The sequence below is a fragment of the Pseudopodoces humilis genome, chromosome 24, assembly GCF_049639895.1.
Source record: "Pseudopodoces humilis isolate 2021_Gansu_Grassland_sample_001 chromosome 24, ASM4963989v1, whole genome shotgun sequence".
In the NCBI taxonomy this organism is placed as follows: domain Eukaryota; kingdom Metazoa; phylum Chordata; class Aves; order Passeriformes; family Paridae; genus Pseudopodoces; species Pseudopodoces humilis.
Window position 1 is genome coordinate 6911030 of NC_142223.1, and position 26654 is coordinate 6937683.

Consider the following 26654-nt stretch of genomic DNA (forward strand, 5'->3'; position numbering starts at 1 on the left):
CCGGCCCCGCTGGGCGCGCCGGGAGCAGCGGGCGCGGGGCTCGGCCTGCCCGGGGCTCGGCTCGGTTCGGCTCGGCCTGCCCGGGGCTCGGCACAGCTCGGTTCGGTTCGGGGCCATGGTCCGGCGGGCAGCCCGGGCACGGTAGGAGCCGGCGGGGCGGGCGGGGAGCGGGGCGGCTCCGGGGCCTCTCGGTGCCCGAGGAGCGGAGCCTCTGGCGGGCAGGGCCGGGGCGAGGCCGAGCCTGGCTGCAGCCGCTCCCGGAGCCCGGCCCTGGCAGCGGGGGAGCAGCCCGGGGGAGATTGATTGATGTGATTGATTGATGTGATTGATTGATGTGATTGATTGGTGTGATTGATTGGTGTGATTGATGGCTGTGATTGATTGGTGTGATTGATTGATGTGACTGATGGCTGGGGCTCCGCCCGAGGGCTCCGGGGATGCCGCGGGAGGGGCGCTGCCGGAGCCCGGCCGTGTGCCCCGGGTTGGGAGGGCAGCGATGATCGGTGCCGATCGCTCCGGCTCTTGAGGACAGCGGGTTTGTTTGTTCGGGGGCTCCGGAGCACACCTTACAAGGTCTGGTTACTGTGTCGCTTTTCTTACTACATAAAGCTACGCGAGTACAACGGGGACTTACATAATCCTCTATCTGGAGGACCTAGAGCGTTGTTATAAGGTCAGTCTTGCTGTAGCCTCCTGCTGGACTGCGCCGTGTTTTGTCCTTATTCCCTGGCTGAAGTGGGCAGCCAGGGTGCCTGGTGGCCATGCCCCACTCAAAAACTGTGAGTTGTCTGAGCCATGGCTCAAGATAAGGAAGTGTACAAAATGATTGTAAAAATGGGAGTTGCTCCTTGAAGAAAGATCACTTCTATTTTTTATTTTTTTTTTTTTCCATGCTAGAGATGCAGGATGGCTCAATGAACCTTTTGTCCCAGGAGTAAGGTGTGCCTTTCCCACCCCTCTAACATCTGATTTCTACACCAGATGCAGCGCTGCAAAGCTCAGTAGCACAGACAGCTCAGACTTGCTGCTGTAAGTTGGCTGCTGGAGCAAACTGCCGAGACTCCAGTGCCCCACAGCAGGAAAGGTCTGGCCGATGGTCAGAGTGGCTCTCCCAGCCTGCAAGGAAGGATATTTCCCTGGTGAGTTAATAAGGGAACAGCCAGGAATGCCACGGAGCAGTGCTGCTGTTTACAAAGTGAAGGGCAGTGCTGGGAAGCAGTGACGTGGAGGAGCATCTTACCTGAGCTGCCCTGTGTCCCCCTCCTCTGCCCTGTGTCCTGTCCCCCTGCCCTGTCCCCCAGGGGTGGGGATGGTGGATACATAAAGCAGCATTTTACTCCTCTCTCCGCTCAAAGGCAGGGGCTGAAATGCATCAGTGCATTCCTCAGGGGATATTGGGCTGTTGCAGTGCAGCAGCAGCAGCCTTTGCAGCCTCTCTTCCCTGCTCTGGAGGTTACTGAAGTGCTCTGTAATGTGCTTTGGGGCTTGTTTGTAAACTTCTGCTGGATCCTTCTGAGCTGTGGGCTCGTGTTCCAGGAACTGGCCAGCTGATCCGTGCTGCCTTTGTGTGCAGTCACTCGCTGCTGCTGGGTGTGGGGACTGGCCTCTGCTTGTTGCTCTCCTGTGTCTGGGCTGATTTTTTTCCCTGGACCCTGTTTCCTTTCCTCAGAAAAAGTGAAAGCAGTCTTCAAGGTCTGCTTGTCTTGTGAGGGCTAATTAAGAATTCATTAAGTTCCTGGAATTTAAAATCTGTAGCTAATGAGCCAGTGAGGACACTGTGCCAGGGTTTGTGACTGGGTGCAGACAGTGCTGACAGATAACACTCCAAGTCACAGTGCAGTTTTTGAAGAATATAAGATGTGGAATGGAGTATGTTCTGTGGCTCTCTGGGGTTTGTGCTTTGTGGTTGGTGCCTCTGCAAACACTGGAGTTGCATCTGATGGGCTCTGAGAGCCCCGTGCCAGTGCTGGTTGCAGTTTTGGGATTTAGTAATCTACTAAATCTACTAAATACTCCTGAGCCTGGAGTCAGCCAGGGCTTGTGTTGACACGGGGAGAGGATTAACTGGGGCTGGCAGGGAGTAGCAGAGAGGTGATTTCAGCTGGGATGAGCTTATCTTCGTGTCCTGTGGCAGGAGCCTTGTTCATGCATTACCTGGCAGAGTGGTGCAGCATGACAGCAGTGGAGGAGCAGACCTGCACGAACTGGGAGCTTCCCAGAGCTGTGGAGCTGCTGCTCTGCTCCTTTGTGTTTCCAGGTGTGTGATGGAGCTCATTCCCACAGCTTACCTTGCCAAGTCACGAGTCAGACACCAGTTGCTTTCAGACAAAGCTGTGTGATGCCTGCAGAATAAAAGTGAGTGAGTGTCTGGTACCAGACTGCAGTCACTGGGTTCCTTTGCTGGTGGCCTTTGCAGAATGAGCTCATGTCAAGATGTTGACTCACTTCCAGTTACTGCACTGCTCTGGAAAACAAAAGAATCTTCCCTTGAGTTATTCCATGTGAGTGACTGCTACAGCTGCCTCTGTCTCCATGAATATTTGCTGGGGGAAGAGTGCAGTTGTCCTTAATGGAGATGGGATATATGCTACAGGTAATGGCCAGAAACTCTCTGCTGAGTGTGAGAAAATACAGCTAAAAAATAAAAGTTTCCAAGCACATGGTGGGGAAAATGTGCCACTGTTAACTGTGTTTTCCCAGGGACTACTAAAACATCCATTCCCTTTTAACTCTGTACTGCTCTGCCCTTAATGGTAACACTTTGGAAACTCCTGGGGTAAAGTAAATTGGTCTGTGGCATTGGTCAGAGAATTCTCTTGCAGACTAAGTGGTTTCTACAGCAAAAAGAAAAGTCCTCATTCTGGGTGTTAATTTGGTGCAGGAACTGCTTTTATCTGTAGCTCTGGGGTGGCATGAGCTGCCTGAACTCTGGAGTGTGTAAAGGAAGGAGACAGAAAAGAAATTTCCCCAACAGAATTGGTTTGGTGTGAGCTGGGTGCTGTGTGGAGGCACTGCCAGAGCACTGAGCTGTGCCAGCCCTGGGGGCTGCCCTTGCAGAGCCCTGCAGATGGAAAGAGGACAGGGAAGGACAATGTCCTGCAGCACAGGGACGAGCAGGTGAGTGTGAGGGCTGTGCAGAGGCTGCTCAGACTGCTGGGGACAGCTTTGTCACACATTGTCCTGCCTGCCATTGCTCTGGCTCCCCACAGCTCCAGGCTGCTGCTGGTGCCAGCCTGGCAGTGTTGCTGTGCCCAGCAGTGAGGTTTGGGGGGATGTGCAAGGATGTGCCCAGCAGTGAGGTTTGGGGGGATGTGCAGGGATGTGCCCAGCAGTGAGGTTTGGGGGGATGTGCAGGGATGTGCCTGAGCAGTGAGGTTTGGGGGGATGTGCAGGGATGTGCCCAAGGAGCAGGATTTGGGGGGATGTGCAGGGATGTGCCTGAGCAGTGAGGTTTGGGGGGATGTGCAGGGATGTGTCCAGCAGTGAGGTTTGGGGGGATGTAAAGGGATGTGCCCAGCAGTGAGGTTTGGGGGGATGTGCAGGGATGTGCCCAGCAGTGAGGTTTGGGGGGATGTGCAGGGATGTGCCCAGCAGTGAGGTTTGGGGGGGATGTAAAGGGATGTGTCCAGCAGTGAGGTTTGGGGGGGATGTGCAGGGATGTGTCCAGCAGTGAGGTTTGGGGGGATGTGCAGGGATGTGCCCAAGGAGCAGGATTTGGGGGGATGTGCAGGGCTGATCCTTCCTTGACTCTGCCTTGACGTGTGGCCCTGCTCCCACCACTCCCCTTGGCACTTGGGTGTTGCCAAAGGCAGAGAATAAAGTTCCTGCCCTGCCTGTGTGGTAGCTGAGGCTGGGATGGAGCTGGTGCCAGGTTTTATTTCACAGGCTCTGCCATGTGGCTCATGGTGGCAGTGGGGTGGGAAAGGTGTTCTTCCCCGTGCAGTGTGGAACTGGCACAGTGAGGAGCTGTGGCCAGGCATTGACTTGCCAGGGCTCTGCTCCTGTGGAAGATGCCTTGTCATCCTCCCTTCTGCTTTGTACTTCAGCAGCACTGAAGGCTACTGTCAGGGTTCTTTGGATTAGCATATTTTTCTCCTTTAATAGAGAAACAGCCACATGTCTTTGCCTTAGGCTTTTTTTCCTTAATGCTGGAGAGTCTTGTCCACTGATATTTCCTTGTCTCGTGGCTTTGTGAGTTTTTTCTGTTCTAGAACATGCGAGGACAGACTTGAAGCTTCAGCAGTGCTGCTGCTGTGTAACAGTGAAACCTCCCCGGGAGGAGAAAGTGACACATTTCTTTGTCCTCTTACAAAGCTTTCTCTTTAAAGAGACTTAAAAAACAAACAAGAAGACCCCAAGAGCCACCACCAATCTGCCAGTGAGAGCAACTGAGAGCTTTGGGGAGAAGGTGGTAATGTCTGAATGGAGTTACCAAACATGGGCCTTTTCTTTTAGCCTGGAAGGGGAATTTGATGAAGCTTCTAAGTCAGAGCAGCTGTGTCGATGTTAGCTTCAAACTGCTTTCTTTGGAGAGCTGGTATGTTATCAAGTCAGGAATCTGTCCTGAGGAGATCCCAGATGGGGCCTTGACACCATAAATGTACAAAGGCACTCAGTTGCACAAAAACTGCAGAAACAGCTTCGTTCTGAAGAACGTGAGCCACAGATGGTGAACGGCCAAGAAAAGCAAGCGAGGGGTAAGGCTGAGCTGTTCTCCACATGAGAAGGCTACATTGGTCTCAGATGTTTAGAAATTCTTGGTTTAAACTTCTGCAAACTTCACCGTGGATAAATTCTGCTTTGAATGTACTCTTGTAAATTAAAATCTGCTTAACGCAGAGATGTGAAAAACGCCTGCATCCTGCCTGTAGTGTTTGGAGGTTTGTAGCAGGCCCTGGATTTGGCCAAAGTGTGGCTCTTGCTTGGATGCCCCAGTTGATTGCTGGCTGGTCCTTCAGGCCCCTGGCTCTGTGCTGCAGGGAGAGCAGCATTGCTGCTCACTCAGAAGAGAATGATGACTCCCAAAAAGCTTCCATGCAGTGCCCTGTGGCCCTTCCTGCTGAGCTGGGGGTGTGAGGAGTGGATGGGGCTGTGCTGTGTCGTCAGCAGCTCTGCACAGAGTCTCCCTGGATATTCAGTCACCCTGTGCTGCTTTAAGGCTAAAGCAGTCGTGTTACTGCATGTGGACAGTGAGGGAGGGGTTGCTTTGTTCCACACTCACCCAGGGCACTCATGCACCTGGGACTTGAGGATTCAACAGGTGCCCATGTAAAGAAATAAAGAAAATACTCCAAACTTTGTGACCAGCTGGTGAGAGGTAAGCTGAACCGGGAGGATTTGTGTCTGTGTCCCAGTTCCTGTAAACTCCAACAGCTGCAGACTAAACCTGTTGACCCTTGTGCTGAGAAGAGGCCGTGGGCCTGTGAGAATCCAGAAAGTCCCTGGCGTGGTGCCTGTGGGATGGGAATGGGGCTGTTGGGCTTTGTGCTGTGGGTGTGTGTGACAGGCGTGAGCTGCTGTCAGTCCCCCCGCGCCATCACCCCCTGCCCTCTGTCCCCCTCCCGCCCTCTTGTCCCCCTCCCGCCCTCTTGTCCCCCTCCTGCCCTCTTGTCCCCCTCCTGCCCTCTTGTCCCCCTCCTGCCCTCTGTCCCCTTCCTGCCCTCTGTCCCCCTCCTGCCCTCTGTCCCCCTCCTGCCCGAACCTGCTTTGGGTTTCCCAGCTGGGGGTTTGACTTGCTGAAGGTCGAGATGGGGAGAAGGAAGGGCAAGCTGGGTATCTTATGTTTTTTAATGTATCAATGACTGAGGTCCATCCCAGGACTTGGATACTGTCATTCCTTGACAGCTGACTCAGGTAATTGCCCTTCAGATGATCCACTGGAGGACAAACAAGCTGTTAAATAGTTGAATTTTTTGGCTGTGTGGAGGAGCAGCTTTGGAAGGAGTGGAGAGGTTTTCTGGATGGTTCACTCAGCTGCAGCATCCCTGTTTCACTGGCACTGGTGTCAGGGTGCCTGTGCTGCTGCTCCCATCCCCTTCTGGTGAGATTGCTGAGGGGGCAGGTCCTGTGTGCCCACAGATCTGCACTTCTGCCGTGGGTGACAATAAAATCCCAAGATTTATCTCAGGATTTATCCCAGGATTTATCTGGGTGATGCGATGGGGTGACACAGAATTGCATCTGCAGGACACAGCTTTGTGTGTCCCTCCAGAGGGAGGGGACACCTGGGGAGGTGCCTGGAAGGAGCAGTGCCCACACCTGCAGGGAGGCTGTGCTGGTGCAGCTGCTCCTGCGCAGCAGGGCACTGCCAGCTGTGCTGTGTCACTCCAGGGTGGCAGTGCCCTCCAGATGTTTGCCTGCAGGGAGCTCCAGTGAGAGCTGCTGGACTGGGTTTGTTCATTTTGGAAGGAGATCTGTGCTGCTGGGTGCACTTGAATGCACACTTGGTGTACATATTCCTTCTGTGAGGACTTTCTGCCGTATTTTCCACAGAAAGGAATTTGGCTGTGACTCATGAGGTGCCTTCGTCTTTGCCCCTTGGCGCAGGGATGTGGTTCCTGGGGCATGCTGGTGTTCCCTTCCAGGCAGAACAGCTCAGCCTCCTGCTGCTGTGCCACAGCCACACGGATTCCATGGATTAAACAGAATTTCCACTGACTGCACACTCTGGGACATGGCAGCAGCCCCTGGCTGAGCTGAGCAGGGTAGGCTTCAGGCCAGAGGTGTGGCAAGACTTTTGGGATGCACCTCGGAACAGGCAAGAGCAAAATGAGATATAAATCTTACCTCTGCTGAAGTGTGTTTATGATAAACATAGCAACCCTTTTCTGTTCAAATGGAGCAGAATTGCAAGTTTTGGTAAGAAATCAGGATTGAATGGCTCTTGGAGCTTTAGGTAGAAGAGATTTCTTGCTGCAGGTGGGAGAGCAATGTGCTGTACATTAGGCTGAGGACAAGTTCCCCTGTGGATTTAAGACAGGAGAATGGGGTTTAAGCTTATGGTCAGTCAGGTGGAGAGGGAGGTGTTAGAACCAGCACTTGTTCAGGGGCATGTGCTCTTATGTTGTTTGGATTAGGCTGTCTTCAAACTTGGCAAAAACACCAACTGATCCTCAGTCTAGACTGGTTTTGAAAGAATCCTTGGCCTCATGGGAAACCTTTCAAGGTGCAGAACAGCACAGCAGTGATTGCACTGGCATAAAAGCCTTCTCAACAGAAAAATGTTCAATATGCTCTTAAATCTTGTTTTGGCACATCTAAGAGGACCACAGAACGAGTCTGGCCCAGAAATGGTGTCTGGCCCAGGCTTGTGGTGCCACGGAGGTGACAAGTGCAAGTCCTGGGGCCCAGGTGGACAGAGCAGATGGCCCAGCAGGTGGCAGGGTGGCAGCAGGGCCAAGGTGGCTTTGCAGGTCCCTCAGTGGAACCCTGTTTTGCCTACAAGTCTGACAGAAGAGCTGGGCAGTCCAGCTGTGCGTGGGTAGATGAATTTCTCCAGGGTGAACAGCTCCATGGCCAGCTCTGTCCAGCCTAGGCTGATATCTCCAAGGGATTGGTGTTCCCTGCCCAGTTCATGCTCTCATTGAGAGGCAGCAGCGTGATGAACTGACTGCAGGAATGAAACCCCAAGGTGAGCTCAGTCTCTGTGAGCTTTTAATGGAGGGAAGCTGTTGGATTTGATGTCCCAGCCATTGGATCTTCCAGACAGTTCCCATCTGTCCCGTGTTTGGGAGGTTGTGGTGCACTGGCTGGTGGGTGGCAGTGGATTTCTCATTGCTTTCAAACTGGTGTTTGCACACAGCAAACCTTGGCCAAGCCATCCAGCCTCCTCCAAAGGAGCAATAGGAACTTCAGCAGCAGACAGGAGACATTGGACATGCTTTGAGACTGAGCAGCCTCAGGAAAGACAGGAGCCTGCACAGCGAGGCAGCAGCCAGAAAAACTGGCTCATCTCTGCTGTTCTTGATCTCCAGACTTTGAGAGAGCCAGGCAGCTTCTCCTCTGTGCTTGTTCCTGAGCAGAGTGAGTGCATCTTGCTTAAGAACACATCTCTTGACTGTTTCTACAAGGCTTCTTCCTCTCTATTTCCTGACTTCCATTAATCTGTTTCAGACCTGGTTTTCTGACTGGAAACTTTCCATTGATGTCATGGGAGCTTTCTGTGGCCCACATCAAATAGCCGGGTTCACCAGGACTCTACAAATGTTTATGTTAAACACTTATTTGGAAGGCATGCTGACTGAGGAGGACCTGTGGTGGCTGTGGTATGCAGGAGGATGGGTTGGCTGTCCAGCTTTTGTCTCGCCTTTGAACTCTGGAAGTGCTGGCAGCTGTTTAGTGCTGAGATAAGGGCTCAGGAGTGCAGCTCAGCAGCGCTCAGCACTGACTGCTGCGCTGTTTCTTGTCTCTTACACTGGAGAGGTTTTGCACTGGGTCACCTCAATGGAAAGGACCCAGATGGCAGAGTCTGGATAGTCACAGCAGAGAGCTGCTGGCGTAATTACAGGTGTGGAATTCTGTTGTTTTGGAGGGGAAAGCCACAGTTTAGTCTGCTGAGGAGCCCCAGGGAGGGAAGGAAGGACATGCATGTTCTTCAGACCCTGCTTACTCAGACTTCTGTGGTGGTGTCAGAGCGTTTGGAAGGTGGAAACAGAAGGGCTAAAAACCATCTTGGCATCCCCTGTCAGCTCCAAACAGCCCAAGGGTGAGCAGTGGTTGCTCCCCTGCAGGAGGCTGTGCCTTGAGCTGCAGCTGAGTCTTGGCACACTGGAGGTGCTGAGGAAGCCTCTTTAAATATCACTTGATTTCCAGAGCCCAAGCTTGTGAAGCTGTTGCTTAGGAGTGAGTTTCTGAGTGTGTCCCAGTAAGAGTAGGGGGCAAATTTCACCCCTTGCCACTTGAACCAGTGTTGCAGCTATTGTGAACAGTGCTGCAGCGCATGTCTTGGTCACTTTTTTTGGCAAAAACATTTGTTCTGTATTACCACAACTGCTATTTCCAGGAAAAAGTTGCTCTGGGGTATCTGGCCACCTTACAGTGCAGATGTCCTCTGAAAGCAGCATGTGCATTCCTGCAGCCACAGTTTGTGTAATGTGCTTTTATCCTCTTCATGCTGGTGCGCTCTGCACTTTCAGATATGATTTGTCTTGTTGAGCTTTTACAGGAATAAACTTCAAGCAGGCAAGCTAGAAAAGCTTCTTAAAATTGCTGTTTTGTGAAGCCTTTTGGTGAATGGTTGAAGCAGCCAAAGCTTTCAGGTCCCCCTGCCTGTCTCCAAAACCACTGCAGCAATTTCCGGGGAGCCTTTCAGGTGATGGTGAAAGCAAAGCATTGCATCAGGGACTGCACTCCCTGCCAGCTCCCCTGAGATATGCAGGGTCTGCTCCTAATTACGGGATGTCCCAGGTCAATTATAGCTAAACACAGAGTCCAACCATGTCATTAAACCTTTTTGGCTAATGACAAGTCAGAAATGCAGCATCATCCCAGCATGCCCCGCTCTGGGGAGCTGCTGAGTGTGTTCCAGTAAAGCTGGCAGTGTGAGCTGTCTCTTGTGCAATCTGTCTGCCAGGAATATCCTCTTAGTTCAGCATTTGGGAGCTGCTGGGCGATCCCTCCTCGCTGCTTCCTGGACGTGGAGGGCTCACCTTCCTGAGCCTGCTGCTGGAGTGGTTTGCTGGATGTTGACAAATGTCTCTGGTCTGTGCCATGTTTATCCAGCTCTTTCCTTGGCTTTTTGCTCCTATAGCCAATGTTTGAGTTGCACAGCTTCTGGCAGCTGCCTCACAAGTGGGAGGTGAGCACCACATCTTCCCAGGGGCTGGCACTGGGCTGGCTTCTCACTGCCTGCGAGTTCCAGAGGCTTTAAAGGTCACGAGGAGCAGCTTTCCACACTCCCTGCTGGGCAGTGCAAGGCTGGGGATCCACACTTCACTTCTTCCACGGCAGCAGATGATGCTGAGATCAGACTGTGCTGGGCAGGCAGGAAGTGCCAGTGCTGTTTTCTGTGCTGCTGGCTGCATCACAAAACATTTATGCCCAGATATATATAGATATATTTATATTTATATCCACTGTACTGGAGGTGTTCTGCCATGGTGTCACTGCTGCCTTTCTGCTGGGGGACATCTCTGGGAAGCTGTGGAGGCCTGGGGCAGGGAAGGAGGAATTGGAAGCTGAAGCAGGGACATCGAGGACCTGAGCAAGCCGAGGTTCTGGGTGACCCTGCTGTAGCAAGCTTGGATTTGTCTGGACTCTTCACCTCAACTGGCTGCTGCAGCAGCTGGAGAGGAGAAATTGCATCTTCTGTCTGTGTTGTTGGATTTGGAAAGGGTTTTTCCACAGCTTTTGTTATGTTTAAAGGGTGGTTGTTGTTCCCAGATTAAACTTGAATAGAAAACATAAGGCTGCTGCCAGCTTTCTGTCACAGACACCTTTTATCTTGCATTCATCTCTTCCAACAGATGCTGCTTTCATTTCTTCTACTTTGCTTTTTCTTTTTTTTTTTTTTTGCTACAAGACTAAAACTAACAGCCCTTTGATGCAGGGGAAGAAACTGTATTTCAAAGCAAAGTACCTAGTTAACTTAGATAATAAAACTGCTGGTTTTATCTTGGAGGTAATTCCGTGTTCCTTGGAAACAAATGTGAGAGTTGGAAGCTCCTGAGCCCTGCTTGCTCTGAGTGAACATCAGGATCCTCCTTCCCTGGGAGCATCAGTGGCTGCTGCTGGGCTGGGAGGAGCAGCTGGGGCTGCTCCAGGTGAGGCTGCAGCTGCAAGGGAGGTGCCTGGTGCTGCTGGCAGCGTTGGTGCAGGCTGTGTTTGCAGCTGTCAGAGGCTGCAGGTTGTGTTCCCAGCTGCAGGTTGTGTTCCCAGCTGCAGGTTGTGTTCCCAGCTGCAGGTTGTGTTCCCAGCTGCAGGTTGTGTTCCCAGCTGCAGGTTGTGTTCCCAGCTGCAGGTTGTGTTCCCAGCTGCAGTGTGGCACTGTTGCTGTCAGAGGGTGCCAAGCACAGAGCTCGAGGTGCAGCACAGCAGGAGGAAGGACTGAGGACATGCAGTGGAGCAGCCTGTGTCCTCTGTAGCCAGACAATTGTTTTTCCCTGCCCTCCCCAGCCTTCCTGCCTTCAAAGACTCATTCTGAGTGTGAGGTTCGTGTGAGCATCCAGCTTCTGCCTTTCATGTTTCCCACTTAAGAAGAGGAGCCCTGTGATGTGAGGGCTGCTCCCAAGGGGGAGGCTGAAGCCTGCCTGTCCTCAGAGGGAGCACAGCTGGTGGATGAGGCTGAGCCATGGCCCTGCTCATGTGCCAGGTGACTTTAGGGACTGGAGAGTTCCTGACCTTGGGCCCTGGCTGGCTTGGCAGTGTCCAGGGCATGGAAGGACAGATGTTGTTGTCATGGGTCAGTCACAACCAGTGCCTGATGCAGCAGAGGCACATCTGCTGTGCAGGTCATGGTCCAAGATCTCACTGGAGAGCAGGGGAAGGGAAATGCCTGCTGGAACTTCCAGACTCACTGAGGGACACCATGGAAGGTGTTTTTGCCTATGGGCAGGTGCTGGAGGCACTGGAGAATCTGCCAGAACCTGTCAGGACTGAGTGATGAGCCCCTGCTTGGGATGCACTGCAGGGCTGTTGACTTCTGAAAACATCCTTTTGCTAAGTGAACAGAATGGTTTCCTAAACAGTGTGAAAAAAAGTCACTTCCTCAGTGACTCAGCTGTCTCCTCTTGTGAGGCTTTGTCTTCAGTGGTGACAGACTCCACAGACCTCAGGACAGGAAGGACCTGAACCCGTAGTTCAAAGTGTGAAAGATCCTCTGGGGTCTTCATACACAAGAATGCAGCTTCAGTCCTTCTTTTTCAACCCTTAGGAAGCCCAGGATGGGGAGATCTGGGTGACTTTTACAGAGGAATGCTGAGTTTTTCCACGTGTCAAGGTAAGACAGTAAGGCTTGTGAACTGAACCCACGTTTGTGCTGCTAAGAGTAATTTGCTGAGGGGTTTGAAGGCACAAACAGCTGGGACAAGGGGCTGAATTCACTTGTTTAGGATTTATTCTGCCTGAGGATTAACACAAAATTCAACCTGAAACTGGCTGGTTAAGAAACTGGAATGACTTGAACAGGGAGGAAGATGCATAACCCCAAGTATGAGAAGTTTTGTCACCATGAAGTTTGCCAAGCTTTGGAACAGGTTGCCCAGAGCTTGTACAGTCTCTGGTTTTGGAGGTTTACAAGAGTAAACTGGTGAGAGAGAAAATAAGATTTGAGTGCCAGGGAAGTGGGGATGGAGCATAACTTCAGTTCTGCACCACGAGGCCCTGATTTTGCTGAATGCTGCTCTGGCCTCTGAACCAGAACCCAGTTCCCAGGGCTGTAAGAAGCTCCTTGGAGGGAGCAGAGACTGTGCAATGGAGCAGGAATTATTTGTTTCTAGTACATGGCCCAGATTTCAACCATGCTTTTTCTGTAGTGATGAGCAGTACCAGACACTTGCACAACTTCCCCTCTGGCAGAGATGTATTTGATGTAAATACATGTGCTGCAGCTTCAGACACAATAAACGTGTTTGAGGGTAACAGGCTGAGTAATCTGGTGCTTGGCAGCTGCTCTGTTGTGGGGATTTTTGCTTTACTGTTAGCAGTGCTTGTGACATCCTTAAATGAAAAAAGGAAGAGACAGTAACTGAACAGCCTTAATATCAAAATAGCTCCAGCTACAACTGCTTTACCTGAGAGGAGGAGTCGTGCAGGCTCTGTCTCCTGCCACAGGAGCAGGGATTGCAATGCTCACAGTCCACTGGGGACATTCTCAAGCCATCTCTTTGAGAAATGTCTTTGTTCTGCCCTGCTGTCACCTGGGGAGGGGACAGAAGGGGAGTTCTGGTAGCTGGCTGCTGAGAACATGGATTTCTTTTAATGCAGCTGCTGCTAGCAAGAAACCACAGTGATTCACGAGCTGTTCTTAGGGGAAAGCAGTGCCTTGTTATCAAGAATTTTGTCCTGGTGGGTTGGTGGTGGTGTTGGCCAGTCTTGCAGTCATAGCCAAAAATGTGCTTTTGATATAGGAGTGGAAACTCTGGGCAGAGGTAGAAACATCAAACTTCTTTCTTTCCACCCACTGCTCCCCTCATTATCAGACAAAACTCATGAATCCAGATACTTCAGCAGAGGTGAGGGATGGACAGTGGGCAGTGTAGGCTGCAAATTAAGTGGGAAAATAAAAAACCAGGGGGTTCTTGTGCAAGAGGGTGGCTTATCCTGGATTATGTGGGCTTCTTTAATGCAAATAGTTCTGAACATAAACATTTACTGTTTGAAATTCAGTGGCTTAATTGTGGAGGAAATGCCTCTCTAAATGCAGCCTATCAAATGGCTCCAGTGCTGGAGGGAGAAACATTCCCAGATTGACCAGGCCTTTCAAGTGCTGCTTGGTTAGAAAACTGGGGGGGCTGTGTTTGCAGTGTGCCAAATGTAGATTTCAGCCTTAAAGGCTTGTGAGGCTTCTCCTGGCAGCGGTGCCTGTTCACATGCAAAGTCCCAGTAAGACATGGAAAACCAGCTGAGGGTGGCTGGGCAGGTACAAAGGTGTGAAGAAGGTGAACCTCTGGATGTGTGAACAAAAGTTGCCTGTGACCTTTCTTCCTGCTGCTTATGTGACTTATTTCTGCTGGCACTTGGTCTGGCAGCAGCTTACAGACAGCTCTTGGGTGCCTCTGGAGAAACTGGAACTGTGCAAAGCCTTTTCACCATGTCCAGGTGCTGCCTCTGCCCAGACTGAGCTGTTCTGCTGCTTCCCCCAAATTCCAAAGGAATTCTCTGGAGTGCAGTCCTGTGGCACCTTGAGCTTGACACCTCTCATCAGGATGAGTGTCCCCAGCCCCTGTCCTGGCAGCGAGGGCTGTCTGCAGTGCCTGGGTGTGCTGTGGACCTGAGCAGGGGTCAGTCCCTTCTGTGGCACAGGGCACGGTCAGGAATTGTGCCTGGAACCCAAGTGCATGGGGTCACTCGTGTAGGTAACAGCACCTGCTACAACACCGGGTTCAGAGTTGCTTCTGGAAAGCAGAATATCTAGAGATAGATCAAATATCTAGAGATGATGACATTCTAGAGCAGCAGGAGGCTGGGGAGGAGCGAAGGGGAGAGCTGTGAGGAAGGTCAGTGCTGCAGCAGGGGGGATGTGGGACTCTGGTGCATTTCTCAGTGTTGAGCTGCTTGCAGAGCTGTCCCTGGGATGGCAAACCCAGGCTCCAGCCTGGTCTGAGAAGAGCTTCCCTTGCTGGGTCCTGCTCACTGTGAGTGCTCTGCACAGCTCCTGTCAGCCCCAACTTCCCAGCCCCTCTCACACCACAGAACGCTGCCCAGCACAGCTCAGAAGAGTTCTGATGTGTATTCAGAGTAAATTCCTGTTGTACAGCTAACAACAGAAAAAAGAGCAAATTGCCCAAGTCTTTTTAACATCTGTGAGTTGCAGTAAATGAGCAGTTCCCAGCCAGAGTCTCCTTGTCCTGACTTGGTCTGCAAAGGCCACAGGCTCTGAGTGAGTGTGGAAGGAAATGAGAGCAGGGTGAGGAGTCACTGTGCTGCTGGCAGTGCTGAGCTCTGGACTCAGCAGCACTGATTGTTCAACCTGCAGAGCTCCCTAATGCTGCTGCTGTCCTCAGAACACCCAGGACAAAACTTCTGCAAGGTGCCTACAGAAAAGAGACAACAGAACTGCTTGAGAGTCCTGGCCTAAGTGGGCTGACCATGGGAAGCTGGACCAGCAGTGCCTCATGCCAAGAACATAATTGTTGCAGGCAAATGACTGCAATCTGCCTGTGAGAAGCTATTTTAAAGACTCTTGATTTGTGCCTGGGCTTTAACCTGCAGTTGGCATTCATAAGTTATCCTGTGCAGAGCTGCAAAGAGCCTAATGACCTTTGAGATATCCACCAAACTTCCTCTGTGAGGAAAACCAGCCCGAGCTCATTTATTTCGTTTAAAGAAATGTCTTTTCTCTGCAACCAAAATTGCTGTTTGTGACTGCCTTCAGTGGGAGAGAAGATCTCTGGCACAAACTCCTGGAGCTCCTTCTGAATTGCTTCCATCATTACAAATATTTTGCAAAGTAAACTCTCTCCTATTGCTTAGAATTGTTTTCTGCCAGATTGTGCAGCATTGTTGTTCACAGGAACCGGCTGGGGGGTGGACAGTGGAAATGTGCTTGAGTCGGTGTCTAGCGAGTGGCTTGGCTGAGGATGGCTGGTGGTTATTCAGGTTTTCATTTTCTCAGAAGTGCTGCTCTGAGTAAGCTGGGTGCTGTTTTGGAGAGCCAGAGGCTGGAGGATGGACTGTGAGGGCATGGCAGAAACAGCCAGAGAAGCTGAGCAGGAGCTGCCCAAGGAGAGCAAGCTGTGTCCCCACTCTGGCTCCTGGTGGCCTCATGTCCTGGCACTGCTGTACAGGGACCTGCTCCAGGCTTCCTGGGGCAGGAGCCTCTCCTGCAGGGCTGGGGGAACAGCTGGGCCAGCAGAGCCCCTGGCCAGGGCTGGGTGAGTGGGGATGTTTGCTCAGCAGGGCAGTGCTGCCCTCCAGGCCGGGTCAGCACCCGGTGCTCCCCATCCCCGGCACACCTCGAGCACTGGGGCTTGTCAGGGCCTCCTTCCCCTGCTGGAGGAGTCTTCTTTTTGCTGGTTGCTGGGACCAGTGCCACCTTCCTTAGCTCTTTCTTGCCCAACCTCCCGTGATCTGTGGCTGCAGTTTCACTTTCTGCAGAGGAGCCCTGGCAGCAGCTGAAGCTGCTGAGCCAAGCTGCTGCTGCTCCTCAGGAGGTGGGGCTGAGCAAGTAGCCCCTGTGGCAACCTTGGCCATGTGTGAGGCTGCCAAAACCATTGCTATGCAGCCAGGGTTGCCTGCCCAGTCCTGATCCCAGCTGAGTTGCAACACTCCGAAACTCGCTCTGACCATGTTGTTGGTGCAGTTGTTCCTGTCGTCTCTGCCTGGTCCCTGCCAGCACAGCACTGGGGAGCTCCAGCAGCACAGGTGAGCTCGCCTTTCCCAGGCTCTGGGCGCTGTTTGATGGGTGGGAAGGGTGCTGAGGCCAGAATGCTGCTGGTGGCATCAGCAGGTGTCCCAGCCTGCCTGGGCCAGGTGTCAAACACAGTGCAGGTCACCCGCTGCGTTTCTCAGGCTCACAATTAACACCAGGGACACTCCAGGGTCCTGGCTCCTGGGGGCTGAAGTTTGGCTGCTGTCAGAGGCACGTCAGTCCTTCCCTCTTCACCCCACTTGAGGTGTGCTGCAGCATTGCTGCTCCAGCTTGGCTGCACAGAATATCCCTGTGATCCAGGGATGTGCTCTCAGCCCTGCCAGGGGAGCAGGGAAATCAATCCCTGCTGGGGAAGCAGTTCTGAAGAGGGGAAGGCATTGTGAAGGCTGTTTGTGGGGTTTCTGACGTGTTTGCTGTGCACATTTCTACCTGCTGGCAGGTTAGCCAGCAAAATGGGAGTTGTGTTTGGCTGTTGGCTTGCAGGATGAGCATTCAGCCCAAGAAAATTATCCCAGGTTTTTTTCCTTTTGCTTTTCTAGTGAAATCATGGGAACATGAGCAAAACTACAGTGGGTTTTTCAGCCTCGTTCACTGGTACTGTCTGGGATCCTTTAGTTCAGCTTCTAAAGCTGTAAGCAAGTCAATGACCATGTGCAGTATATATATATATATATGTATGTGTATATATATATATATGTATGTATTTCCTTTCCTTCTCCTGAGGTGTGTTCCAGGCTGGAAATCTTTAGGGCAGGGCTCTGATTCATTGTCTGCAGAGCACCCAGAGCCTGGGTGTTTAAAGGTTTGGCCTCTTATCTGTAGAAGTACACCTAATGAATATTATGGGAAAGTGATAAAGCCACAGTAAACTGCTGAGAAGAAATAAAGTAAAACTGGATCAGGAATCAAGGAGTTGAGGCTCCTTCATGTGTTCCTGTTGATGCCCCAGACAGGTGTCCTGCAGAGCAAGGGAGGACCTGTGAGGGGCTGGGAGCTTGTGAACAGCAAAGAGAAGCTGGACTCCAGCTCTGATCTGCCACGTGCAGGGTCTTGCTTGCAGAGCTGTGTTCTCCCTGTTTAACAGCAGAGCTTTGCCTTCCATTTAAATGTCTTTGCTGTCTCCTGCCTTGAGCTGTTTGCAGCAAGCAGTTGTTTTGGAAGCTGGCATTTCCATCCAGGATGGCAAACTGACTGCTTGAACACCCAAATGGAAGGGAGGTCTAATTCTCACTGAACACAGCAGTGAATACTTTTCTCTGAGACACCCTTGGAATTTCATTCCCCAGTTTTTAAGCCCAGAGGGTTAACAATAGAACTGAAAATGGCATGGGAGCAGGAGTGAGCATCACAGGGATGAGCTCGTGTTGGTAAAGCCGAGCAGAGTTGCAGCAAGCCTGAGCTGTTGAGAAGACAGATAAAAGCACTTTCAGTGTTTACATTTGTACTTAAACCTGTAGCAAAGGTTTTGGAGCAGCTCATTCCCTACCGTATCTTTTTGTTTATGGCTGCCTGTGTCTCATATCCAGCTGCCCAGGGCATTAATCCATTAATTTACCAGGATAAGCCTTTCTGTCTCTCTCCTGCTGCAGGAGATACAGGCCTGTATTGTCTTGTGCTTGAAGAGGCTTTTCCTTTTAAGAAATGAGGGCATAATTGTGTTCCTGAGGGGAGGGCAAGGTGCCACCTGCAGTTCTGGAGCAGGCTGGTGCCAGGAGCAGCAGAGCCAGCTGTGAGCAGGAATTATTGCCCTGCCCTGCCATGGATCCCCACTGCACTGAAACCTTGGCACGGGGTGCTCGGTGCCTGACCTGCTGTCCCTCTAACCCACCCCTTTGTTTCAATCTTTTCCCTTTCCTCACCCTTTCTCTTTATTCTGGCTGTTGTTGTTCACCTGCTGGTAACAGTCTGCCTGGGAAGGGGTCCTGAGCAGTGGAAGGGAGCAGTGGTGCTTGTGTCAGAGCTGCTCTTGGGCAGGGCAGGCTGTCCTGCCCCACAGCCTCTCAGGGGTGATTCCCTTCCTGGTGCAGCAGCCTCAGAGAAATATGGTGAAGCTTATGTTGGCAAAAGGCAAAAAGCTACAATGAACAAGGCATTGTTCTGCTAATGAAGAGCACAATTGTATTCCTTTACTTGTCTTGAGTATTTTGTGCTTCAAACACCAGTGCTCCTGCAGCCTGCTTTGTTTTGGTTCTTGTTTCCTATGCTGTGTTCTCACATGTACTGCAGGAAATCTCTGCCTCTCCTCCCTCTGCCAGTGTTTTGTTCCCTTATCCTAATCAAAATTCCAACAGCTGAATTTGCCTGTGGACTTCCACGTGTGCCTTGCCAGTCCCTTGTTGCCAGCTGCTGCCGAATGCCGGGGAGTTCACCTGGTGCCTTGTGCAGAGCACCAGAGCTCTGTGCCAGCAGCTGATGGCTCCATCCCAGCCTGAGCAGACAGCTGACACCGACCCTTGGTGAGAATACCTGCTTTGGGTCAGTGTGAAGGTGCCTCTCGTGGGGCTGATGTCTGGTTTGGTTTGTTCCTGGGGTGCCTTGGCTGGAGATGCTGCAGAGCCAGGGAGCCGTGCCCAGGGCTGAAGTGAGTCATGGGAACGCTGGGCCCAGGCACGAAACCCTGAGCTGTGGGAGGGTGATGCACTGGCGTGCAGGGACTGCCCTCCCTCAGCTGCTTTTGCTGTCACTGCCTTGTTTTCGCTGTTGGCCAGCTGGCTTACACGGTCCAGGATTTGTTTTGATGCTGTGGATGGGATTTATTTAACTTCCAGGATGTGGTGGTCATCTCAGCAGTGATAACATGATTTGGCCTATCTAAATGGCATCTTCTGTCTCAGTGCCCAGCATCTGAAGTCCCTGAATAGTTTGAAATAGCTGCACTGCAGCCTCTGCATTGGGATGTGACTTTTAAAGAATCTCAGGCATTTTCCTCTCCATCCATGATTTTAAAAAAAGTGGGAAAGGAAAGAAAAAGTAGTTTTGTCTCTTGTTACTTAAGAATTGGGATTTAGCTCACGGTTCCAATGGCATACCTTGGACTAGTGGTAAAAACCTGTAGGGAAACTGCTGAGTTCACCCCTAACCCAGAACATACGTGAGCATTCCTTGTTCACCTTCTAGCTGAAGCCTTGCTGATGTCCAGTAATCTTATTTTTAAACCAGATCTGATTCATGCTGTATTTTCTATGCCAGATGAGGTCCTTGGTTGTGAGTAAGTGTTGTGACTGTAGCTGGCAGGAGCGCTGCATGATTGCCTCACTTCAGGAAATGTTAAAATAACACTTTTTTTTCTTAGAAAGCTCGTTTGCACCCCTCCCACTTCTAATTCTCCTAATAGCTGCCCCCAGTTTGGCAGCTGTGTGACAGAGGGCTGTTTGTGTTGCTGAGTGGGAGCAGAGCTGGAGGAGAGGTGCGCAGAGCGAGCGAGTCTCTGGCCAGGCCGCCTCAAACGTTTCAGAGCTTTCTCTGCAATCTGGAAGGAAAACTGCTAAACTGTGAGAAGGATCTTGCTCCTCCCCCTGGGCTCTGCAACTGAAATGAGGGATTTTTTTTTTTAATATATTTTTTTCCTCTCAGAGAGGAGAAGCTGCCCCAGCTGAAGCCGCTCACAGCAGGTTTATCTGCCGGGGCTCGAGGGGCCGGGAGCTGCTGGAATGAGTGGCCCCCAAGGCTGGAGCCAGCAGCCTCTGTCTGCTGCTCTGGACTCACAGTCAGCCCTCCAAGGTACTCAGCAAAGCTTTAGCTGGGGACAGCCATCTCCTCAGCCCTGTAGCCACGCCAGGGTGGTGGAAAGGAAGCACACGTTGTTGGGATGAACAGATGAACGTGGCACACGAGGCCCAACGTGCTAATGTTTAACTTGTCTCTTGGCTTTTTTTGTCTTTTATTTTTTTAACTTGTCTCTGTTTTTCTTTCCATCCATTAGGCAATCCTGAGTGGTGCACATCTTGACAAAGTCTCCTAGCAACGTTTTCTGCGGGGCTGGATGACAGCAGAAGCCGCCAGGTAAATCGATGAGCCCGTAAAGAGGCGGAATCAGGCCGCACGATGGGTCAGAAGGTCACAGGTGGGATAAAGACTGTAGATATGAGGGACCCTGTGTACAGGCCACTGAAACAGGAGCTCCAGGGCCTGGACTACAGCAAACCCACCCGGCTGGACCTGCTGCTGGACATGCCCCCGGTGTCCTACGAGGTGCAGTTGCTGCATTCGTGGAACAACGACGACCGCTCGCTGAACGTGTTTGTGAAAGAGGACGACAAACTGATATTTCACCGGCATCCGGTGGCCCAGAGCACAGATGCCATCAGGGGCAAGGTGGGCTACACGCGGGGCCTGCACGTGTGGCAGATCACGTGGGCCATGCGCCAGCGGGGCACCCACGCCGTGGTCGGGGTGGCCACTGCAGAGGCCCCCCTGCACTCCGTGGGCTACACAACCCTCGTGGGCAACAACCACGAGTCCTGGGGCTGGGACCTGGGGCGCAACAGACTCTACCACGACGGCAAGAACCAGCCCAGCAAAACCTACCCCGCCTTCCTAGAGCCGGACGAGACTTTCATCGTGCCCGACTCCTTCCTGGTGGTTCTGGACATGGACGATGGCACACTGAGCTTCATCGTGGATGGGCAGTACATGGGGGTCGCCTTTCGAGGACTCAAGGGGAAAAAACTCTACCCAGTGGTGAGCGCCGTGTGGGGCCACTGTGAAATTCGGATGTGCTACTTGAACGGGCTCGACCGTGAGTATGACCGTGGCAGCACAGCCCTGTGGCTGCCCTTGCTGGGCCATCCTGGGGAGGGCTTTTCCCTTTCCAGAGAGGCCAGGATTGGTGTCAGCAGAGGGATTGCAGCTCTGAATCCTCCAGGGCAAATGCACAAAGTCAGTCTGGCTGCTCAGCTGTGCTGTCACCACAGCTCTGAGGGGAGCAGGCAGGGCCTGGGGAGGTGGTTTGGTGTGAGGAGGCGATGCCAGGTGTCCAGCTAGAGATGGGAAACCTTGTAGTGCTACCAAAAGAGCAGCAGGAGCATTCCTCTGACAGTTGCATTACTGGCACTGGAGTCCTGGGGTCTCTGTACAGAAACAGTCCCCTTCCTTAAATGGATAATGAAGGGATGCTTAAAATCCCTTGCAGGCAAAGAATAGGGACAGATTTTCCCATCTAAGAAAATGGGGATGTTTTCCATCTTTCAAAGTAGCTGACTTCCCTGCCTCTCCAGAGCAGGGTGTGCTCGTTCTAGCAAGGGGCTGGATGCTGTAATCAGCCCAACTTGCGTGCCAGGCCTTTTACTAACAGGCACATCAGTCTCTAGCTAAGCTTAGTAATAAATTTGTCTGTCCAAATGTGCTAAAGTCTGTTATCTCTCATAGTCAGAAGTTCCCATGGGGCCAGACTGTGACTCAGTCCTCTGGGTAGGGTGGAGGGGAAAGGTGAAGGAAGTGGATTAAAATCTGGATTTATGTTGCAAGTGAAATAAGTTTGGCAGCATTGGTATGAAGAGTAGTTTCCCCTGCATTCCAGAACAGGGCTGTAGCAAATTGGGCTCTTGTGTTTGTGCTGGAGGTGTCCTAATGCTGGCCCAGCACTGGTAAACCCTGAGTACAACAAAGCTGCCACCAGGCACCAGAAAAACTGAGCTGCCAGGATGACCTGGAGAGCCTTGCAAAATCTGCAAGTGCTTTGGGAAATACACTTCAGCTCTGCAAGACCAAACAGAGAGCTCTTGGCAGAGCATTTCCTCACCCAAAGAAAGCCCAGCTCCTTCTGCCACAGCAGCTTAAAGAAAGTCAGCAGCTTCAGGAACCGGGTTTGCCGGAGGGTCAAAGCCAAAACCTGCAGCTCCACTCAAAGCCAGTGAGTGTGTGGAGCTGCTGGCACAGAGCTGCACTTTGCAGGGAAAGGGCCACCTCCAGGGCTGGGTTTGGTTCTGATGTGCTCTCAGCTAAGGAGTGAATGGTGGGCACCAGGCCAGCAGTGACTGGATGCTATTTTGGCACAGATAGAAAGAAGGTGTCTGGCTCTAACCACTTGTGAGCATTCAATAGCAACACTGTCCAGTGATTGTAGTGCTTGTGAATGGAAGGAGGTCAGATATGTGTGTGCTTTCTCCTTTGCTCTCCTGTCAGACTGGGTTACCAGTGCAGGCTGAGGACAAATCTTAATCTCTGTGGAAGATCCTCTCCCTGTAAGGCCACTGCAGTGAGATGTGTTTGTTCTGTGGATATCTGAAGGCTCTGGAGGTCAGGCCCCATGTCCTGGGGATGCCGGGCAGTGCCTCTGTCCCAGCTCTTTCTCCGTGGGACTGGGGCAGATTTTGGATGCAGCGGGTCTGTGCCTCTGTGGTTTGAGAATAAACCACACTGGGGAGTGCCAGAGGAGTGCTGCCACTCATGGGCCTGTTTGGCAGCGTCCCAGGCGGGCACAGAGCTGCTGTGCTGCAGGGGCAGCACCCCAGGATGGGGCAGGGCACAGGGGGCCAGGGCTGGCTCTGTGACACAGAACAGCTCAGTGCTGGGCTCAGGGGCTGGGGGAACACTCGGGTTCATTTGGCACGTAGCAGTGGCAGCTGGAGCTGTAGGCATCTACCAAAGGTACTGAAAGCTGCAGCTTCTCAGCCAAACCCATTCTGTGGGGGCTCTTGGGTGTCTGTGTTCAGCCCCAGCAAAGGAAACTTGCTAGAGGTGCAGGCAGAGCCCTCAGGCAACAGAAGGATGTGCAGATATCTGCTTTGGGATGCCTGTCAGCCCTCTCTGGGGGCAGGACAAACCCCTCAGGCTTGAGCAGTGTCAGGGTGAGCTTTGACAACAGCAGAGGCTGTGAGGAGCTAATGTGAATCTTCCTCCTGTGCAGCTGGGATGTTTGACCTCAGTCCCCTCTGTGTTGTGAGTGACTCCTCAGCAGCCCATGTGCCATTCCTGCAAAACTTGTATAATCCTGTTCAGGGCTTTAAGTACAGGATGCAGAAAAAGATAGCCAAAGGCTTGTGTCCTTCCCGGCTTTGTGGCACAGGAGGGACTGCTCCAGTGGGAAGTGTCAGGGTGCAAGCAGTAACATGAAGCTTTGACAGGTGGCTTTGTTTTTCATGGGAGCTGTGAGATGGAGGGGCTGACAGCTGTTACCCTCCCGTATGAGATAAATCACGGCACTTTCTGGGTACCCAGACACACTCTGCCTGCTGTAGTCTTACTTCAGTGGCTCTTACAGAAGTTTCTGGATACTGCAGTAAGAGGCATGAGCTAAAGATGTGTTCTGACTGGAATGAGTGGAATTGCAGAGGAGGAACTTGCAGTCGGTATTCCAGGATTGTTTCATTCACACATTAAACAGCCTGCAGGAACCTCATGCTCTGCTGGTGTGTGGTGAGCTGAAGCTGCTGAGGCCCTGCAGACAGCACTCACTTCTCTTGCTCAGTGTTCCTGGGGGGTTGAGGAGCAGCAGGTGAGTGTTACCTGTGGGCTGGGCTGTTCATGTCTCGGCTCTCTCTCCCCAGCTGAACCACTGCCTCTGATGGACTTGTGCCGGCGAGCCGTGAGGCTTGCCCTGGGCAAGGACAGACTGACTGAGATCCCCACCCTGCCCCTGCCAGCCTCCCTCAAGAGTTACCTGCTCTACCAATGACCCTCGTGCTCCAGGACAGGTGGCACCAAGGCGGTGATGGGCGCTCTCCACCCTCGTGTCGGCCCCGTCGCTGCAGCTCCCTGGCCAAAGGATTCCTGCCACAGCTTCATCCTCCTGTGCCCTCACTGCGAGCTCTCCAGCAGCCCTTGTTCCTCTGCTTTGTTCCTCGGAAGCCACTTCCCCTGCACACTTACAAAAGGAACATTTACAGAGGCTCTGTGCCTGCCTGCTCCTGGGAAAAGGCTCTGCTGCCTCCCCCCGCTCCGAGGGCCTCGGGGGGGAATTCTTCTGTACCAGCTAAAGGGAAGAATGATCATTAAAGAACAATAATAAGAATAAAAGTAAGAATAAACACATAATTTGGGGAAAGAGGAAGCATTAAGAATAGGAATGTTAAGACCAGGTCCTAAGATAGGAAAGGCTCAGGATGGCCAGCAGAGTTGCAAAGAGTCTGGAATACCTTAAAGAATTAACTAATGAGTTTTTAAAAGCCAAAAAATAAAAAGTACAACCCCAAACCCTGAAACACCAAAACCAAGAGCCCTTCCAGCAGGACACTCCTAGTTTGGAGGAGGTGGTTATGTTGCTGATGTCTGTATCTGTGCTGGGACATCTCACCTTGCTCTGTTGCTGTTCCACAGGCTGACTCCTGCTTTCTTGTTTGTCACCATTGCTTGTCCTGCTCCATCCTCTGCTCTGCCTCCTCCTGGTGGGTTTGGCTCAGTTGATTTTGCAGTCAGGCTGTCTTTAACATCTCCTTCCTGACTGAGAGCTGCAGCTGTTGCTCTGGGGTTCCTGGCTGCTGTGGGAACAGGGAAGGATGAGCTTGTGCCATAGGCTGGGACCATCTCTATGGGCTTTGTCCCCCAGCGCAGGTCCTGTCCCCTGAGCTCTGCCCCCTGCTCCGTGCCCAGGCTTTAGAGAAACTAACATTCCTCTCATGGTACTGCCAGGGAATTCTCTTCTTGGATAAACTGCTTAAATTCATCCAGACCAGGCTTGGTTCTGTCACAGACCAACTTCATCTGCTCTAAACTCTGCAGCAGGAATGGTTCTGTGCCCTGCCGGGGTGGGAGGGTGTCCCACAGGAGTGTGGCTGCACAAGTGCCACCAGCAGGTGAGCCCAGGAGGGGACTGCTGCAGGGAGAGCTTGGGAGGGTTAAACAGAGCCCAGGGGGATCTTCAGGCACAGCAAGAGGAAACTGAACCTCTGCAGAGCTGGGGAGCAGGAGGGAGCTGCAATAACCGGGACGAGCAATTCAGGCAAAATCAGCACATCCCAAATAGATCCTCAGTAGCCAAGTAAAGAGGATGACACTCCTTTATTAGCAGGAGCTGCTCTCTTGACCTCTCCACAGGTTACTATGCTGCCTTTCTGGGGTTATTTTGCACATTTTGTGGTTTTTTTTCTTGAAAAAATGTTTGTGTGATTGTGGTTTTGTTTTGTTGGTTTTTTGGTTGTTTTTTTGTTTTGGTGTTTTTTTTGCTTTCGAGTTATTCCTTCAGTTTTGTGTAGGTACAAATGAGTTTAGTTGTTGAAAATGTTAATATATATATTTGTGGTGTATGTATAAGAACATGTTTTAAACAGCTGCTGTAGGGTACCTTTTTGAAAATAAACTACTTGCATAGTATATTTTTTAAAGCACAGAGTTGGTGCCAAGACTGGGTGGGGTGTGATGTGCCCCTTTTTTAATCTAATATTATATGACTTTTTTTTCAACATAGGGGTTTGTACTAGTTTCTGTTGCAGGGTGGGACACAAAATTCAGTGTGTGTGGAGCCCTACTTGGTTGCCTTCAACTTGAGCCAGTGTCTTCCAGAACTCCAGGGAAGGAGCTGTGTTCTCCCTACTTCTAATGCTCTTTGTGCTCCCTCATTTCCATTTCTCCTCACTTCACCAGGACAGTGCTTTGTACAGTTTAAAATTCTTTCTATTTTATGACTGTAGATAATACTCAGTAACCTAATAAACTTTATTAAATATTACTTGGTGATGGGTTTTATTTGCATGAAATTATCAGATTTCCTTGTACTTTGTTTCTGCATGAGCAGTGAGCTTATTCCCAAGAATCCTGCCCAAACAGGCAGAGCAGGGGCTGCCATGGCCTGATCTGTGCTTGGAAGAGGGTGAAGTTTAGAGCTGGCGTGGAGGAGGTGATAGAGGCAGAGGAGGCATGAGAGTGTGCAGCTGCCACCAGAGATGGAGCTGAAGATAATCCGTGGTCAGACAGCCTTGGGGTCCTGGTGGAGCTTGGTTTGCAGCAGCTTTTACAGCTCTGTCCCCTGGCTGTGCCCTCTCACCAAGCTGGGCAGCGCGGAGCTGCTCCCACATCGTGTCAGCACCGAGCTTCAGCCTCTCCAGGTGTGGCGATGCTTTTGTCCACGATGGTGAAGGATCCAAGTCCTCCTGCTCTCCACACACTTCTGTGTTCCCTGCAGCCACCAAGCTGTGTGTGGAAGCCAAATCTTTTATTAATCACACTCTGCAACAGGTGAGGTTCAGCTGCAGCCTGAGAACCGCCTCAAAAGGGTCGTGGGGAGGGAGGGCTCAAAAAAAGACAAGTGGTTTCTTGTCTCTAGTCAGGATAAGACTTTTTTTAACAAAAATTTTGTGTGTCTCTTCCATGTGGAAAACCACATGATTAAGGGTTGTAGATCCTGAGCTGTAAGGTCCAGCAGAGTCAGTAATCACAGTTGTGGATTGAAAGCCAGAGCTTGTGCCTGCTGCTGCCCAGAGCCAGCATCCCTTCCCTTGAGGAGGCTGGAGGGTGCTGGGAGATGCAGGAGCTGGGGAGGGGCAGAAAACTGAGGAATTAGTTCATGCTCAGCTCCAGACACCCAAACAGGCTCGTGTTCCAGCTGCATGGAATATTTGAAACAAATGACCGGCTCAGGGCTGGGAGCCTGCAGTGTTTATGTACAGTGCCATGGCAACGGGAGGAAGTCATGAGCTGGGGATTGGACCTGATGGAATCAACAAATGATATCACAGATTAGCAAATCCTCGTA

At 51.8% G+C, this 26654-nt stretch overlaps 1 protein-coding gene across 6 annotated transcripts; it reads left to right on the forward strand.

The window, feature by feature from the left end:
* SPSB1 (splA/ryanodine receptor domain and SOCS box containing 1) lies at window positions 1-25631 on the forward strand. 6 transcript variants are annotated; one of them, XM_005530452.3, is made up of 3 exons: window positions 1-141; window positions 19950-20765; window positions 23515-25631. In XM_005530452.3, the coding sequence occupies exons 2-3, from the start codon at window positions 20072-20074 to the stop codon at window positions 23640-23642; spliced, it is 822 nt and encodes a 273-aa protein (XP_005530509.1). In that variant the 5' UTR covers window positions 1-141; window positions 19950-20071; the 3' UTR covers window positions 23643-25631. The 6 variants fall into 6 exon arrangements, with proteins under 6 accessions (XP_005530509.1, XP_014114706.1, XP_087922740.1 ...); XM_014259231.2 differs by lacking the exon at window positions 1-141 and adding an exon at window positions 993-1139; XM_088066614.1 differs by lacking the exon at window positions 1-141 and adding an exon at window positions 18356-18483.
* Window positions 25632-26654: the final 1023 nt, after the last annotated feature.